We start from the raw sequence: 15,545 nt of genomic DNA, 5'->3' as shown, positions 1-15,545 counted from the left end.
AAACCTTTTTGTCCTCTGAGAGAAAAGAGACTGTTCCGCTTTAAGGTTCTCTTTATTGCTCGTAGACTGACAGGAAATGTGAAACTACAGAATAAAACAGTAGTATTTTAGAACATAAATACCATGGTATATGGCATAAAACACAGAATAATCTGCTATACATTCAGTATATGAGATAATACAATAATAGTGAGCTATCAGATACAATAAACATAATAAAATGCAGTAAATGACACATAGATGGTGCTCTTACCGACTATGCTCAAAAACAGGCTGAATAACAGATGATGTGGCAGGAAAACCAGTGAGAGTGCATGGTTGCTGAGACATAAGATGGTGGCTGCTTGCTGTACCAGCACAAGACTAGCAAGAACCAGGAACTACCCACAATGCTCAGGGACTCCCATAATGCATAGAGAAAAACAGGCTGGGTGAAATACCTAAACTCATTAATAGATGGTGCTGTTACCACACAATGTAATGCAAATTTATTACAACACAGTTAAATGCCATGTCAACTGATAAAGAGACAGAAACAACTGGAACTGAATCTGGGGACAGAACACATTCCATTCCATTTGGTTGCGTCCCCATCGCGGACAGAATAACACTGCAAGCAGCGTGTTTCTGTCCGCGATGTGGTTCGTAGCAAGATGGATCCGTCATGACTCACAATGTAAGTCAATAAGAACGGATCAGTTTTCTCGGATACAATAGAAAACTGATTCGTTCCCTATTGACTTTTAATGGTGTTCATGATGAATTTGTCATGGCGATTTTAAGGATAAGGCCTCTTTCACACGGGCGTCATGTTTTTTGCCCGGATAAGAGGCGGGTGCGTTGCGGGAAAATGCACGATTTGCACTCGCGTGAGAAAAATCGCGCATGTTTGGTACCCAAACCCGAACTTCTTCACAGAAGTTCGGGCTTGGGATTGATGTTCTGAAGATTGTATTATTTTCCCTTATAACATGGTTATAAGGGAAAATAATAGCATTCTGACTACAGAATACATAGTATAATAGTGCTGGAAGGGTTAAAAAATAAAAAAGTTAACTCACCTTATCCTCTTGTTCGCGTAGTTCATTCCCGGTCTGTTCTTTGCTAGCTGTGGGCTTGGGCTGAATGACCTGTGGTGACGTCAGATCACATGCTCCAATCACATGGTCCATCACCATGGTGATGGAGCATGTGATCTGACGTCATCAAAGGTCCTTTAGCCCAAGCCCACAGCTAGCAAAGAACAGACCGGGAACGAACTACGCGAACAAGAGGATAAGGTGAGTTAACTTTTTTTATTTTTTTAACCCTTCCAGCACTATTATACTATGCATTCTGTATTCAGAATGCTATTATTTTCCCTTATAACCATGTTATAAGGGAAAATAATACAGTGAATAGACTGTCACCTAGAATCCATGCGTGAAAATCGCACCGCATCCGCACTTGCTTGCGGATGCTTGCGATTTTCACGCAACCCCATTCACTTCTATGGGGCCTGCGTTGCGTGGATTATCGCACCGCAACGCACAAAGAGGAGCATGCTGCAATTTTTACGCAACGCATAAGTGATGCGTGAAAATCACCGCTCATGTGAACAGCCCCATAGAAATAAATGGGTCAGGATTCAGTGCGGGTGCAATGCTTTCAACTCACGCATCGCACCCGCGCGGAATACTCGCTCGTGTGAAAGGGGCCTAATAGAACCAGATCCGTTCATAGCGGATGCAGATGGCTGTATTATCATGACGGAAGTGTTTTTGCTGTTCCATGTCGGATCCCGCAAAAATGCTGGTGTGAAAGTTATATTAATCTCATATGTAAGTTACTTCTCTCTTATATCTGATAACTTATTCTTATCCTATCCCTATCCTATAATTGTGCTATATTTAAATTTTTTTTATTTTTTTGCACCTATTATATGTATTTAATGACTATTTTGTCTTAAAGAAAAAATGCACTTTTTCAAAACTTTTAATGTGTCACAGTTTCATATCAAAGGCTTTGATCATGGGGGTCTGAGTGCTGAGATCCCCCACTGATGGTTAAAACGAGGAGTTAGCGCCATTTCTCCTCACTGCTGAACACGGTAATGAAGATGGCGTCAGTAGAAATCCAATGAGGCCGTCTTCATTTCTGTCCTCAGCAGTGAGGAGAAACAACGATCACTACTCGTCCTAGTGATCGGTGGGGGTCTCAGCACTCAGACCCCAGCGATCACTATGTCACTATGACATATCAAACGTTTTGAAAACCTGCAGGTACACATTATATCTAACTTATTCATCTAATATCTAACCCATTTTTATATCTAGGCTGTTCAGACCTCCTTCATCTACCTTCTCCATGTCTTACCCTCTGTTACACCTAACTTATTCCTTTCTATTATAAGCCTTACTCCTATGGTATATCTAATATGTACCGGAACATGTATACGTTCTGCTTCTACAGTATATATGTGATGGTTTATCTTTCTAATCTATGACTGTTAATTACCTATATTACTTCAGTCTACCTTATATTTAAAGGGCATCTGTCAGCAGATTTGTACCTATGAAACTGGCTGACCTGTTACATGTGCGCCTGGCAGCTGAAGACATCTGTGTTGGTACCATGTTCATTTTCATATATTAAAATATGGGACCAAACATGGGACTAACACAGATGCCTTCAGCTGCCAAGCGCACATGCAAAAGGTCAGCCAGTTTCATGGGTACAAATCTGCTGACAGATGCCCTTTGAAGGGGTATTCCCATCTGGCCCATTCATGGCTAAGATGGAAATACTGGTTGTATGCAGAGGCCAGAGACGGGCAGGGTTACTGAAGCAGCAGAGTGGGTTGTGTTACACTGTTTCTGTATCTCCAGAGCTATGGAAATATCATGGCTGCTATACTGAGCTGTGTCCCTAGTTCTTATTCACCTCTATGGTAGTTACTATAACTGAGTAGCACAATCTACATGGCAGCTTCTGTAATCCCGGCCTCCTCTGCCCGCCTCATACAATGGGTATTCTGATCTTAGCCATATCTTACCATTTACTTATATGTAACTTATACCTATGTTATAGCTTATATTCATCTTAAAGCAAATCTCCAGTTTATCCCATTGGAAATTTACGCTGTTCTGTTTTTTAAAATCCACATATCACCCTGAATGTAAAAAAGTAAATTGTTTATATGTCAGCAGAATTTAAGAGAAGTGCCTCAAACTACTGCTCTACCTTATGGCCAAGGTGGTGGAAGTGGTAATGTACAGCCATGACATCCCCTATGGTCACACCATCTGCAAGTGAGGTTGTATTCACATCAGATGGCATGGCTGAATTTACCTGTACAGTCCCTGATATTCTCTAAATCATTAACCCCCCTCCCCCCACTGGAAAGTCACTTTAATTCTTACATCTAACTCCTGTCTATACTATACTTATCATTATTATATCTTATAATTATCATAGACCTATCTTACATTTACATTTTTATTTTATTTTTTTCAATTCTATTAACTATGAATATTGATAAACTATACTTACCTTACTTACCTTACTTACCATAACTTATCTTATTATATATTTGGAGGTGATCCTTGCCTTTGTTCTTCTTAGGATTCTTCTTTCTTCTGGAATGTGGGGCCAGACGCAGCAAGGTGCTTCATTCTCCTCCTCTTCATTCCTGCAGGACTTGCTTGTAGATCACTGCAGTGATGTCCAGCTTTCTCTTCTTCACTTGATCTTTCTCTTCCAGAGGCTCAGGGGGCAGCTTGCTCTGGTGACTATGGAGCTGGTGTTTCATCAAGGGTTTCCAAGTTGACAAAAAGAAAATCCCTCGAACAAGGCCTGGTCCGCTGCTGAAATAGGTGTTCTGACCTCTGCTGCCTCCAGTTTGTCCAGATGGAATGGTCTAGGACGATGATGAGGTTCAGTTGGCTATAACAAGACAGAATTATAATATTAGGATTATGTCTTTCGGTAGCACTCCTCTTTTAAAAATTGGGGCAATTTCTTTTGCCTTTTTATGGCATAAAAAAGGCACAAACAATGATGCACCTTATATTTTCTCTATAAAATGCAACTTTCGACACTTCTCACCGCTTCGGAAATATAGTGATAATGGTGGGTGAGGTGAAGTGGGACGACTCACTATAATTAATGCCAGAAACTGGTGTATGAGTTGGCATAGGTTTGATTTTTCTGTCACACAAACTTTGAGTTTGAAAAGTGTGAAAAGTTGAGAAATGTTGTAAAAAAGAAAACAACTATTGCTCTTCTTCTACTTTACCTGACTTCTATGTCATAAAAAAAGTGGAACATGTACTTCATAAATATGTTGTTCTTTTTAAACACCATGGAGAAAATGTATTACACCCTGCACTCCAAAATTCGAGCTTGCAATTTTTTTGGGCTTTTGTGAACATAAATTGTGGCTTTTTGTGTCTTTACACTGCTCACTCCAGTTTTGAAAAGGGGTTAGGACAGTGGTTAGTTATGTGGAATAGTTTTACTCTATACTTGGAACTTTAGAAAGTCGTAAAAATATTCTCAAACTCACACCTATAGCAGGGTGGTCATGAGTAAGGGCTAAAATTGAATTGTGCCCGAAACATGTAGACCTGCTTTCTTGTACCTGGATTTTATACTCACGTGATTATTGAATAAAAGCTTTTGGATTACCACAACTACAAGCTGGACAAAATCCCCATTTTTTCTTTATAGCAGGGTGGGTGTATAAAACCTGAAGCAACATTTCTACACAACACTGTTAGGTTTAAAAACATCAAGTTTATCAAACAATATGTGACATTTGATTTATTTGGCGAAAAATATGCTAGTGTAGTCTCAAGGTGAACTGACTTCAAATATTAGCCTCATAATCAATTATCTCCTGCTTCTCTTCACATAGTACATGATAAAAGTGGATGTCTGCAGCAATAGAATGGAAATTGTAAAAATCTATTTTAACCCCTCCACTGGTGTGGTCTGCCTCCACGTAGAGTACGCCATAGGTGGAACAGCAGCTCTAGATGTTATTATCTTTCCAGTATTAGTGCCACCAGTAATACTCAACAACTTCAAGATTACAATGAATGTCCTCTTCCTATCAGTGCTTCTCTTATAAATAATCAGTTCTGTAACCTGTAATAGAAGAGGTGCTGGAACAACATTTGGTTATGTACTTACCTCAGGTGTGTATGGTGGAGGCAACTCTAGGGCTTCCACAGAGACCCAGTCCATACGCTGAAAGAATCGGTGCTTTCTGATGTTACCATTAACTCCTAAGCGTCTGGCAGGATCTTTCCGAAGGAGCTAAAAATTATCAAATAAAAACCCATAAATAGAAGATATACAGCCAATAAACCATGCTCACAGCCATCACTGTATAAACCATAGTACTAATACCTTGTATGACTACTGACCTTTCTAATGATGCTCTTAATGCCGGAGGATGCATCATCGATTGTCTGATGGTACGCACAATCACTGGTAACCATTTCTTTCAAGATGACACCGAAAGAATACCAGTCTACTCCGGCGTTATACTCCTTCCTAGCCAGCATCTATCAGGAGGAAGAGAGTAGATACTGAATTGGTCAACATGTTCTACAACTGATGTCACCATGCTGAGTTATCACTATAATAATCTGGGTGATTATGTAATACACTGAGATTTGATGATCTCTAACTGTAATGGGCATATGTCGGGCCATGTGTATGATCCATGATGACTTATACAATTACAATATGGAAAATCTCTATTCTGCTCACCTCAGGAGCTATGTAGCCGATTGTTCCAGCGTATGAGGTGGCTGTTCGGTCTCCATGCATGTTGACAAGTGCGAGACCGAAATCAGTGATCTTCATATGGCCCGTTTCAGACACCAAGATGTTCTCTGGCTTCAGGTCTCTGTTAAATATAAAACAATTATTTGTTGGAGAGTTAATGCTACATTTAGATATCTTTGACAAATGGCTGATTTTGATGTTAGACTTTAGGGTGAACCCTGGAACAGACAATTAAAGTGTAATTATCTGTGGATGACGCCCTTTGAGTGCAGGAACTGGATTCCACAGACGAGTTCAGCGGCATAGAATCTGACAGAAAGACAATGAACAAGTGTAACATCCTGGATGATTGTCCACAGAACACACAACGAATCCTGTCAGACCCCAGTGACTAATAATGGGTCAGTCAGGCTTCTGGTGAGGTTCTGGTGACTAGAATATGGCCGCAATCTACACTATTGTTACCACAGAAAATACTAGAACCCTAAATGCACATAAAACACCACAGATATGAAGAGAGACGATCTTATATCTCATATACAGTTCTGATCAGATTTGTAGCTAATAGAAACCTTTACCTTGCACTGGGGATGTCAAGCTGGTCCTTCATCAGTAGGTGGGTGTAAAAGTCCCCGCAGCTCATGTACTCCAGGCCGAGCAGCACATGCAGCTGTTACACAGAACAGACATACAGCTATATTGCTACACATGGTACTATAGGGCAGTATAACTGTATTTTTTTTTTTATTAGTTAAGTTCTAGTTGGTGACCATACGAGACATTGGACTTGAAAGCGATGCCCCTCTGGAGGATCACTTACATATATGATTACATATAACACTTGACCACATAAATATGTATATATACAGGTCCTTCTAAAAAATTTTGCATATTGTGATAAAGTTCATTATTTTCTGTAATGTACTGATAAACATTAGACTTTCATATATTTTAGATTCATTACACACCAACTGAAGTAGTTCAAGCCTTTTATTGTTTTAATATTGATGATTTTGGCATACAGCTCATGAAAACCCAAATTTCCTATCTAAAAAAAATTAGCATATTTCATCCGACCAATAAAAGAAAAGTGTTTTTAATACAAAAAAAGTCAACCTTCAAATAATTATGTTCAGTTATGCACTCAATACTTGGTCGGGAATCCTTTTGCAGAAATGACTGCTTCAATGCGGCGTGGCATGGAGGCAATCAGCCTGTGGCACTGCTGAGGTGTTATGGAGGCCCAGGATGCTTCGATAGCGGCCTTAAGCTCATCCAGAGTGTTGGGTCTTGCGTCTCTCAACTTTCTCTTCCCAATATCCCACAGATTCTCTATGGGGTTCAGGTCAGGAGAGTTGGCAGGCCAATTGAGCACAGTAATACCATGGTCAGTAAACAATTTACCAGTGGTTTTGGCACTGTGAGCAGGTGCCAGGTCGTGCTGAAAAATAAAATCTTCATCTCCATAAAGCTTTTCAGCAGATGGAAGCATGAAGTGCTCCAAAATCTCCTGATAGCTAGCTGCATTGACCCTGCCCTTGATAAAACACAGTGGACCAACACCAGCAGCTGACATGGCACCCCAGACCATCACTGACTGTGGGTACTTGACACTGGACTTCAGGCATTTTGGCATTTCCCTCTCCCCAGTCTTCCTCCAGACTCTGGCACCTTGATTTCCGAATGACATGCAAAATTTGCTTTCATCCGAAAAAAGTACTTTGGACCACTGAGCAACAGTCCAGTGCTGCTTCTCTGTAGCCCAGGTCAGGCGCTTCTGCCGCTGTTTCTGGTTCAAAAGTGCACACGCCTGTACATGGTGGCTCTGGATGTTTCTACTCCAGACTCAGTCTACTGCTTCCGCAGGTCCCCCAAGGTCTGAAACTTAACATTCCATTCTCCCAGAAGTGGGCTAGCCACATTTCCTATTTGGAGGAAGCTATAGTGGAGTAAAGAGTGGAGAAGTGGAGTTGAGAGTTGGAGCAAGAGAGTGAAGCAGCATGGTGTGGTGAGGAAGTGTTTCCCCTCACTGCTGCAAGATATTTGGGAAAGTAGCTCAGAGAGTAGCACACTCCTTATATATAAAAGGACTTAGTACCTATGAGAGGCAAAACAGAGCCAAAGACACCTACTCAGCAAAATCGGTCACAGGATACCTCATTCTCATAAGAAACAATAACTGAAGCTGAAAGGAACCAGACTGAAGCCAGGGAATAGCATAGCAGCAGAGAGATAAAGCAAAGTATTCAAGTTTACCTGCCAGTTTAACCTTAGCCTGATGGAGCCAAAAGAAGGGTCAAACACAGTTCAGAGGACACAAGTTTATTTAGGTAAAACCGTTAAACTTCACCAGGTCTGGACTCTACTTACTCCACCAATTACAACTCCTTTGCTGCTGCTGCAACAGTATCTAGGTAAGTCACAGAAAAAATGCACCAAACGGATATGCCACTGACTATACTAGCTAGTCATACAAGCAGATATTAAAAGCTGAGACTTTTGCCAATATATTCCTGTCAGGAAAACATCGGAGCCCATCATGCACCACGTCACGGTCTCTCAGCATGGCAAGGGTCCTACCACTACGCTTACTATGGTGTGAACACGGTCTGAAGGTGATAAAATCCAGCTCACAGCCAAGCTTCCACACAACCGCATAGCAGGACAACTAATGCAATGTGAATAAAGGAAGACTGTAATCCACACCCATATCAGACCGTGTGATGGAGGCTACCAGGTGCAAAATAATGTTTAAATGCCAGGTAAAGGCACATTCAATACAAATAAAACAAAATCACAGAATTATAGTGGCAAATATGGGGGAACTGCTCAAACCCCAAACACTGTAGCGTGTTTCTCATTGGGGGAGCAGCCCCACCGCATGTGGACTGCAGAAAACGACCATCCCCAGCAAAAAATGCGTACAATAGAGAATGCCGGCGCGGTCCACATGCACCACAAAACTGAGCATTGTGCGGATGAAAATATAATTATATAAATCACAGAAAAAATGCACCAAACGGATATGCCACTGACTATACTAGCTAGTCATACAAGCGGATATTAAAAGCTGAGGCTTTTGCCAATATATTCCTGTCAGGAACACATCATGCACCACGTCACGGTCTCAGCATGGCAAGGGTCCTACCACTACGCCAACTATGGTGTGAACACAGTCTGAAGGTGATGAAATCCAGCTCACAGCCAAGCTTCCACACAACCGCATAGCAGGACAACTAATGCAATGTGAATAAAGCAAGACTGTGAGCCACACCCATATCAGACCGTGTGATGGAGGTTACCAAGTGCAAAAGAATGTTTAAATGCCAGGTAAAGGCACATTCAATACATATAAAACAAAATCACAGAAATATAGTGGCAAATATGGGGGAACTGCTCAAACCCCAAACACTGTAAGTAACCTCCATCACACGGTCTGATATGGGTATGGCTTACAGTCTTGCTTTATTCACATTTATTCTTGGCTGTGAGCTGGATTTCATCACCTTCAGATTGTGTTCACACCATAGTTAGCGTAGTGGTAGGACCCTTGCCATGCTGAGAGACCGTGACGTGGTGCATGATGGGCTCCAATGTGTTCCTGACATGAATATATTGGCAAAAGTCTCAGGTTTTAATATCTGCTTGTATGACTAGCTCGTATAGTCAGTGGCATATCCGTTTGGTGCATTTTTTCTGTGATTTATATAATTATATTTTCATCCGCACAATGCTCCGTTTTGTGTAGGATGCCTTTGTGGTGCATGTGGACCGCGCCGGCGTCCTCCATTGTACGCATTTTGTTGCTGGGGATGGTAGTTTGCTGCGGTCCACATGCGGTGGGACTGCTCCCCCAATGAGAAACACGCTACAGTGTTTGGGGTTTGAGCAGTTCCCTCATATTTGCCACTATATTTCTGTGATTTAGTATCTAGGTAAGAGCACAGTGACACAAACTATTAAAGCCACAACATACCACTCGGCATTTCTAAACACTGGACCTGATGGACCCTGGGGGATGGCATGCCACAATACAGCACCAGAACCTTGCTCAAAACATAAAAACAGCAGCAGAACCATGTTCCATACATAAATACAGCACCAGAACCAAAATCTTAAGTCAACTACAGCACCAGAACCAAGTTCACCACATAAGTACATAACTATAGCACCAGAACAAAACCCATAAGTCAAATACAGTACCAGAACCAAGATCATTACATAAACACAGCACCAGAACCATGTACAGTACATATATACATCACCAGATTTTAAAAGTTCAGTACAGATACCATTTGAGTAGTCAGGTCAGCCCTTTTCAGATAAGCTTGTGCTGCCTTGTCCCCATGCTGCCAGCTGATCTAAAATATAGACAACCCCCTCCCCTATATCTTAGATCAGCTGGCAGCATGGGGACAACGCAGCAGAAATCAGGTACAGTGTGTGAATGAGTTACAGGGAAAGTCTCAGCAGTCAGGCAGGGAGAAGAGGACGTGTGTGAAACATTGTATCCATCCTGGAATTACGCTCTGGGGCAGTGTGTGTGTGTATGTATGTATGTGTGTATGTATGTGTGTGTGTGTGTGTATATGTGTGTGTGTATGTATGTATGTATGTGTGTATGTATGTGTGTGTGTGTGTGTGTATATGTGTGTGTGTGTGTGTGTGTGTGAAACATTGTATCCATCCTGGAATCACGCTCTGGGGCAGTGTGTGTATGTATGTGTGTGTGAAACATTGTATCCATCCTGGAATTGCACTCTGGGGCAGTGTGTGTGTGTGTGTGTATGTATGTATGTGTGTATGTGTGTGTGTGTGTATGTGTGTGTGTGTGTGTGTGAGAAACATTGTATCCATCCTGGAATCACGCTCTGGGGCAGTGTGTGTATGTATGTGTGTGTGAAACATTGTATCCACCCTGGAATTACGCTCTGGGGCAGTGTGTGTGTGTGTGTATATGTGTGTGTGTGTGTGTGTGTGAAACATTGTATCCATCCTGGAATCACGCTCTGGGGCAGTGTGTGTATGTATGTGTGTGTGAAACATTGTATCCATCCTGGAATTGCACTCTGGGGCAGTGTGTGTGTGTATGTATGTGTGTGTGTGTGTATGTGTGTGTGTGTGTGTGAGAAACATTGTATCCATCCTGGAATCACGCTCTGGGGCAGTGTGTGTATGTATGTGTGTGTGAAACATTGTATCCACCCTGGAATTACGCTCTGGGGCAGTGTGTGTGTGTGTGTGTGTGTGTGTGTGGGGGGGGGGGGGGGGTGAAACATTGTATCCACCCTGGAGCTCTGTAGCAATTGACAGCAGAGTATAAATATTGTGTAGAATGTAATTATATAAACAGAAAAGACCACAGGGGAGCAATCGGTTACAGCTGGGAGAAGTTATCAGCGCTGTAACTTAGGCTACTTTCACACTAGCGTTCGATCGGATCCGTTCTGAACGGATCCGCTCATATTAATGCAGACGGTGGCTCCATTCAGAACGGATCCGTCTACATTATAACTTAGAAAAATTTTCTAAGTGTGAAAGTAGCCTGAGCGGATCCGTTCAGACTTTACATTGAAAGTCAATGGGGGACGGATCCGCTTGAAGATTGAGCCATATGGTGTCATCTTCAAGCGGATGCGTCCCCATTGACTTACATTGTAAGTCGGAACTGATCCGCTCGCCTCCGCACGGCCAGGCAGACACCTGAACGCTGCAAGCAGCGTTCGGGTGTCCGCCTGGCCGTGCGGAGGCGAGCGGTGGCAGGCGGATGCATTCTCAGTGGATCCGCCTCCACTAAGAATGCATTAGGGCCAGACGGCTGCGTTCAGGGCCGCTCGTGAGCCCCTTCAAACGGAGCTCACGAGCGGACACCTGAACGCAGGTGTGAAAGTAGCCTTAAATCAATAGCAGAGCTAGAAACTGAACTGCAGTATATGGCTGCTATGTAAAGCAGCATAGACTCCAGAAAAAACTAGTGTAACCTGGTATGTTAAGTGTTAAGAGTACAAAAATACATGAATTCACATGAAATCATGATTAATAGAAAACACTTAATTTATTTCAATGATCGTTTAGATCTTATACAGTGGTATAAAAAATTGCAGATATAGCAGCAATAAAAAAAGGAAAAAAATAAAATACAAATAAAATAAAACCTAGACAATAGAGCATCCATGGCCACAGACACGTCCCCCTTACGAAAAGTACTGCTCGCTCAGTATATAAAAGCTGTACCCAAGCTGACCAACTGTTAATTTTAAAATATTCCTTTTTGTTTTGGGCACGTTTATTTTGTAATTTAATTTGTTTAAATAAAAGTTACGTTTTAAAATATTTCAGAAAAAGGTGGGCCCTGTGACATATAAACTATGTTAGGCCAAAAAAAGACATTTTTCCATCTAGTTCGGCCTGTTATCCTGCAAGTTGATCCAGAGAAAGGCAAAAAAAAAAGAAGAAAATTTTCCTCATTTTAGGGGAAAAAAGAATTCCTTCGCAACACTAATCAGGCAATCAGAATACCTCCCTGGATCAACCATTGCGTTTGTTGAATATTTATATCCCTAGGGCCCAGCTGAGGGAACAACTAAGGCTACTTTCACACTAGCTTTCGGGTGTCCGCTCGTGAGCTCCGTTTGAAGGGGCTCACGAGCGGACCCGAACGCAGCCGTCCAGCCCTGATGCAGTCTGAATGGATGCGGATCCGCTCAGACTGCATCAGTCTGGCGGCGTTCAGCCTCCGCTCCGCTCGCCTCCGCACGGACAGGCGGACAGCTGAACGCTGCTTGCAGCGTTCGGGTGTCCGCCTGGCCGTGCGGAGGCGTGCGGATCCGTCCAGACTTACAATGAATGTAAGTCAATGGGGACGGATCCGTTTGAAGATGCCACAATGTGGCTCAATCTTCAAGCGGATCCGTCCCCCATTGACTTTACATTGAAAGTCTGGACGGATCCGTATGAGGCTATTTTCACACTTAGCTTTTTTTTTGCCATTTTAATGCAGACGGATCCGTTCTGAACGGAGCCTCCGTCTGCATTATTATGAGCAGATCCGTTCAGAACGGATCCGCCCGAACGCTAGTGTGAAAGTAGCCTAAGGCTACTTTCACATCTGCGTTCGGTGCGGATCCGTCTGGTATCTGCACTGACGGATCTGCACCGATAATGCAAACACTTGTATCCATTCATAACGGATCCGTTTGCATTATTCATAAAAAAAAGGTCTAAGTCAAAACGGATCCGTCTTAACTTACATTGAAAGTCAATGGGGGACGGATCCATTTTCAATTGCACCATATTGTGTCAGTGAAAACTGATCCCTCCCCATTGACTTACATTGTAAGTCAGGACGGATCCGTTTGTCTCCGCATTGTCATGTGGACACCAAAAACGCTGCCTCAAAAGCGGAATGGAGACCAAACGCAGCCAAACTGATGCATTCTGAACGGATCCTTATCCATTCAGAATGCATTGGGGCTGAACTGATCCGTTTTGGGCCGCTTGTGGGAGCCTTGAAACGGATCTCACAAGCAGACTCAGAAATGCCAGTGTGAAAGTAGCCTTAGTCTCTATAGCTCTGTGCCCTCTGAATATAGTGCTACATGCTCTGTGCCATTTGTATATAGCGCCATATGCCCTCTGTTTATAGTGCCACACCTAGTGCTCCTATTGCTAGTTCTTGGCGCCCCTTAGAAATAGTGCCACTTATATGTGGCCCTTTGATGTATAGAGCCTCTTATATGTGTTCCCTTTTTGTACAGTGCCTCTGATATGCCCCCCTTTATGTATAGCACCTCTCATGTATGCCCCCTTTTTGTATAGCACCTCTTAAATGTGCCCCTCTATGTACTGTGCCTCCTTGCGGTGCCCCCTTGAATATAGTGTACACACTGTAATATAATACTTTGTAGAAGCTACAATGGAGTGGGTAACAATAGGTGTGATAATCACTACTTACATATTGCCAATGGTCACGTAGTAAGGGGTATACTAGATGCAGTGGGCATATATAGTATATACAGCAGTGTACTGATATGTGCTGTACGAGGTATAAATTGCACCTTGTATTTCAAATATCAGTACACTGCTTTATATACCATATATCTGCATATAGTGTATCTATTATGCCTCATACCTCATATCTGTAGCCACTGCGTTTTATACCTTGTACCTCAATTATCAGAAAACAGCTGTCTATACTATATATCTGTACACATTGCATCTATCATACCTCATATATCACATATCCGTACACTTCTGTATACAATATATTTGTACACACTGCAGCTATTATACCTAGTACCCGACCTATCAGTATAGTGTGTAGATACTATGTAGGTACGAGGTATAACAGATGTAGAGTGTACAGATATATGGTATATACAGAAGTGTACTCATATACCTCTACCCACTTCATCTTTTATACCTTGTACTATATATCTGTACACACTGCATCTATTATACCTGGTTCCTAATACTAGAGTTAGGGGTATTAGGGTTAGGGGTAGTATTAGGGTTAGGGGCCAGTATTAGGCCTAGTATTAGAGTTAGGCAATCAATATGGTAAATGTCATAATGCAAACCTGTACTTCAGATGAAAAATAAGGACATTTTAGGAACAATAAGAGGAATTCAGGTCAAAAATAGGTACTGTCCCTCCAAAAGTGGGTCACTGGGGGTTCTGTGACTTTGGCTTCTGTTTGCAGGATCATTCCCCCTGCCACAATGCAAAAGATTGCTCAGAAATCGGTTAAGGAACATGACATAGATTTCAAGGAAACACGGACAGTGTCACAGATGAAACACTGACATACAACAGTCACGGATGTGTGAATGAGGCAACAGGATGGGAATATTAAAGTTATTGAAGGATATGTAACCTGTATTCCTATATAGTCAGTAGGGTATGTGCTGGAGAAACAAGGAACCAAAGATGTCTATGTGGCATCATGACAGTCTAGGTATTATCAGGGGTGTAGCTAACGGCTCATGGGCCCTGGTGCATAAGTTCAGCTTGGGCTCAGTGCTTTGTGGCAAGTGGCATGGGAGCACGTAGCCTTCCTGCTGCCTGAGGCAAAAATTGAAACGGCACCACTTCATGCCAAATTCTTGACCTAACCCCTTCCCTCCAGCCAGAGGTATAACTCGACCAGCATGCACTTTCTAGAATACCGGTCTTCTTATGCAGCACAAGGGTCTTTGGGCTCCCTCAGGCTCCTGAGCCCGGTCGTGACTGCTACCTCTGCATCCCCTATAGCTATGCCCCTGGGTACTATGAAGAAGAAATGGAAAGAGTACAACTACAATCAGAGAAGATGTCATCAACCTAATAGTTGTTTTGGCCTTTTTCTGTTAATCAGTACTGTATCCATTTGTCGAGCCTGTGTGCTAATATTCGTCATCAATAGTGTTGAGCGCGAATATTCGAATCGCGAATTTTTTTCTCGAATATCGCAATTTCGAGATTTCGCGAATATTTAGAATATCGTTCTATATATTCGCGAATTCGAATATTCGTCTTTTTTTTTTTTTTTTTTTTATTATTATAATTTTTTCCTTTCCCACTTCCCTAAAGTTGTTCTTACCTGTCCTTTGGATTCCTGGCTTCCTGGCTGCTCCAGTCAGTGGCGTTTTCAACTTACTGCTATATTCAATATTAGCTAAATTACAATCTAATCTATATGTGTATTTTACGAAATTTCGCAAAAGCCGAAATTGCGATGCGAGTAATATAATACGAAATAATCGCATGAAGATTTCAATTTAGCACT

The 15,545-nt window shown here is 42.2% G+C and overlaps 1 protein-coding gene across 1 annotated transcript; it reads right to left on the bottom strand.

The window, feature by feature from the left end:
• Positions 1-3,130: 3,130 nt before the first annotated feature.
• LOC122943298 (protein kinase C delta type-like) lies at positions 3,131-6,165 on the bottom strand. The gene is made up of 4 exons (XM_044300926.1): positions 5,761-6,165; positions 5,412-5,552; positions 5,176-5,301; positions 3,131-3,924 (listed from the first exon to the last, which is right to left on the bottom strand). The coding sequence occupies exons 1-4, from the start codon at positions 5,854-5,856 to the stop codon at positions 3,790-3,792; spliced, it is 498 nt and encodes a 165-aa protein (XP_044156861.1). The 5' UTR covers positions 5,857-6,165; the 3' UTR covers positions 3,131-3,789.
• Between the last annotated feature and the right edge of the window lie 9,380 nt (positions 6,166-15,545).

The sequence above is a fragment of the Bufo gargarizans genome, chromosome 7 (assembly GCF_014858855.1).
Source record: "Bufo gargarizans isolate SCDJY-AF-19 chromosome 7, ASM1485885v1, whole genome shotgun sequence".
In the NCBI taxonomy this organism is placed as follows: domain Eukaryota; kingdom Metazoa; phylum Chordata; class Amphibia; order Anura; family Bufonidae; genus Bufo; species Bufo gargarizans.
Note: the sequence above shows the minus strand (reverse complement) of the source record. Positions and strands in the feature narration are given on the sequence as shown.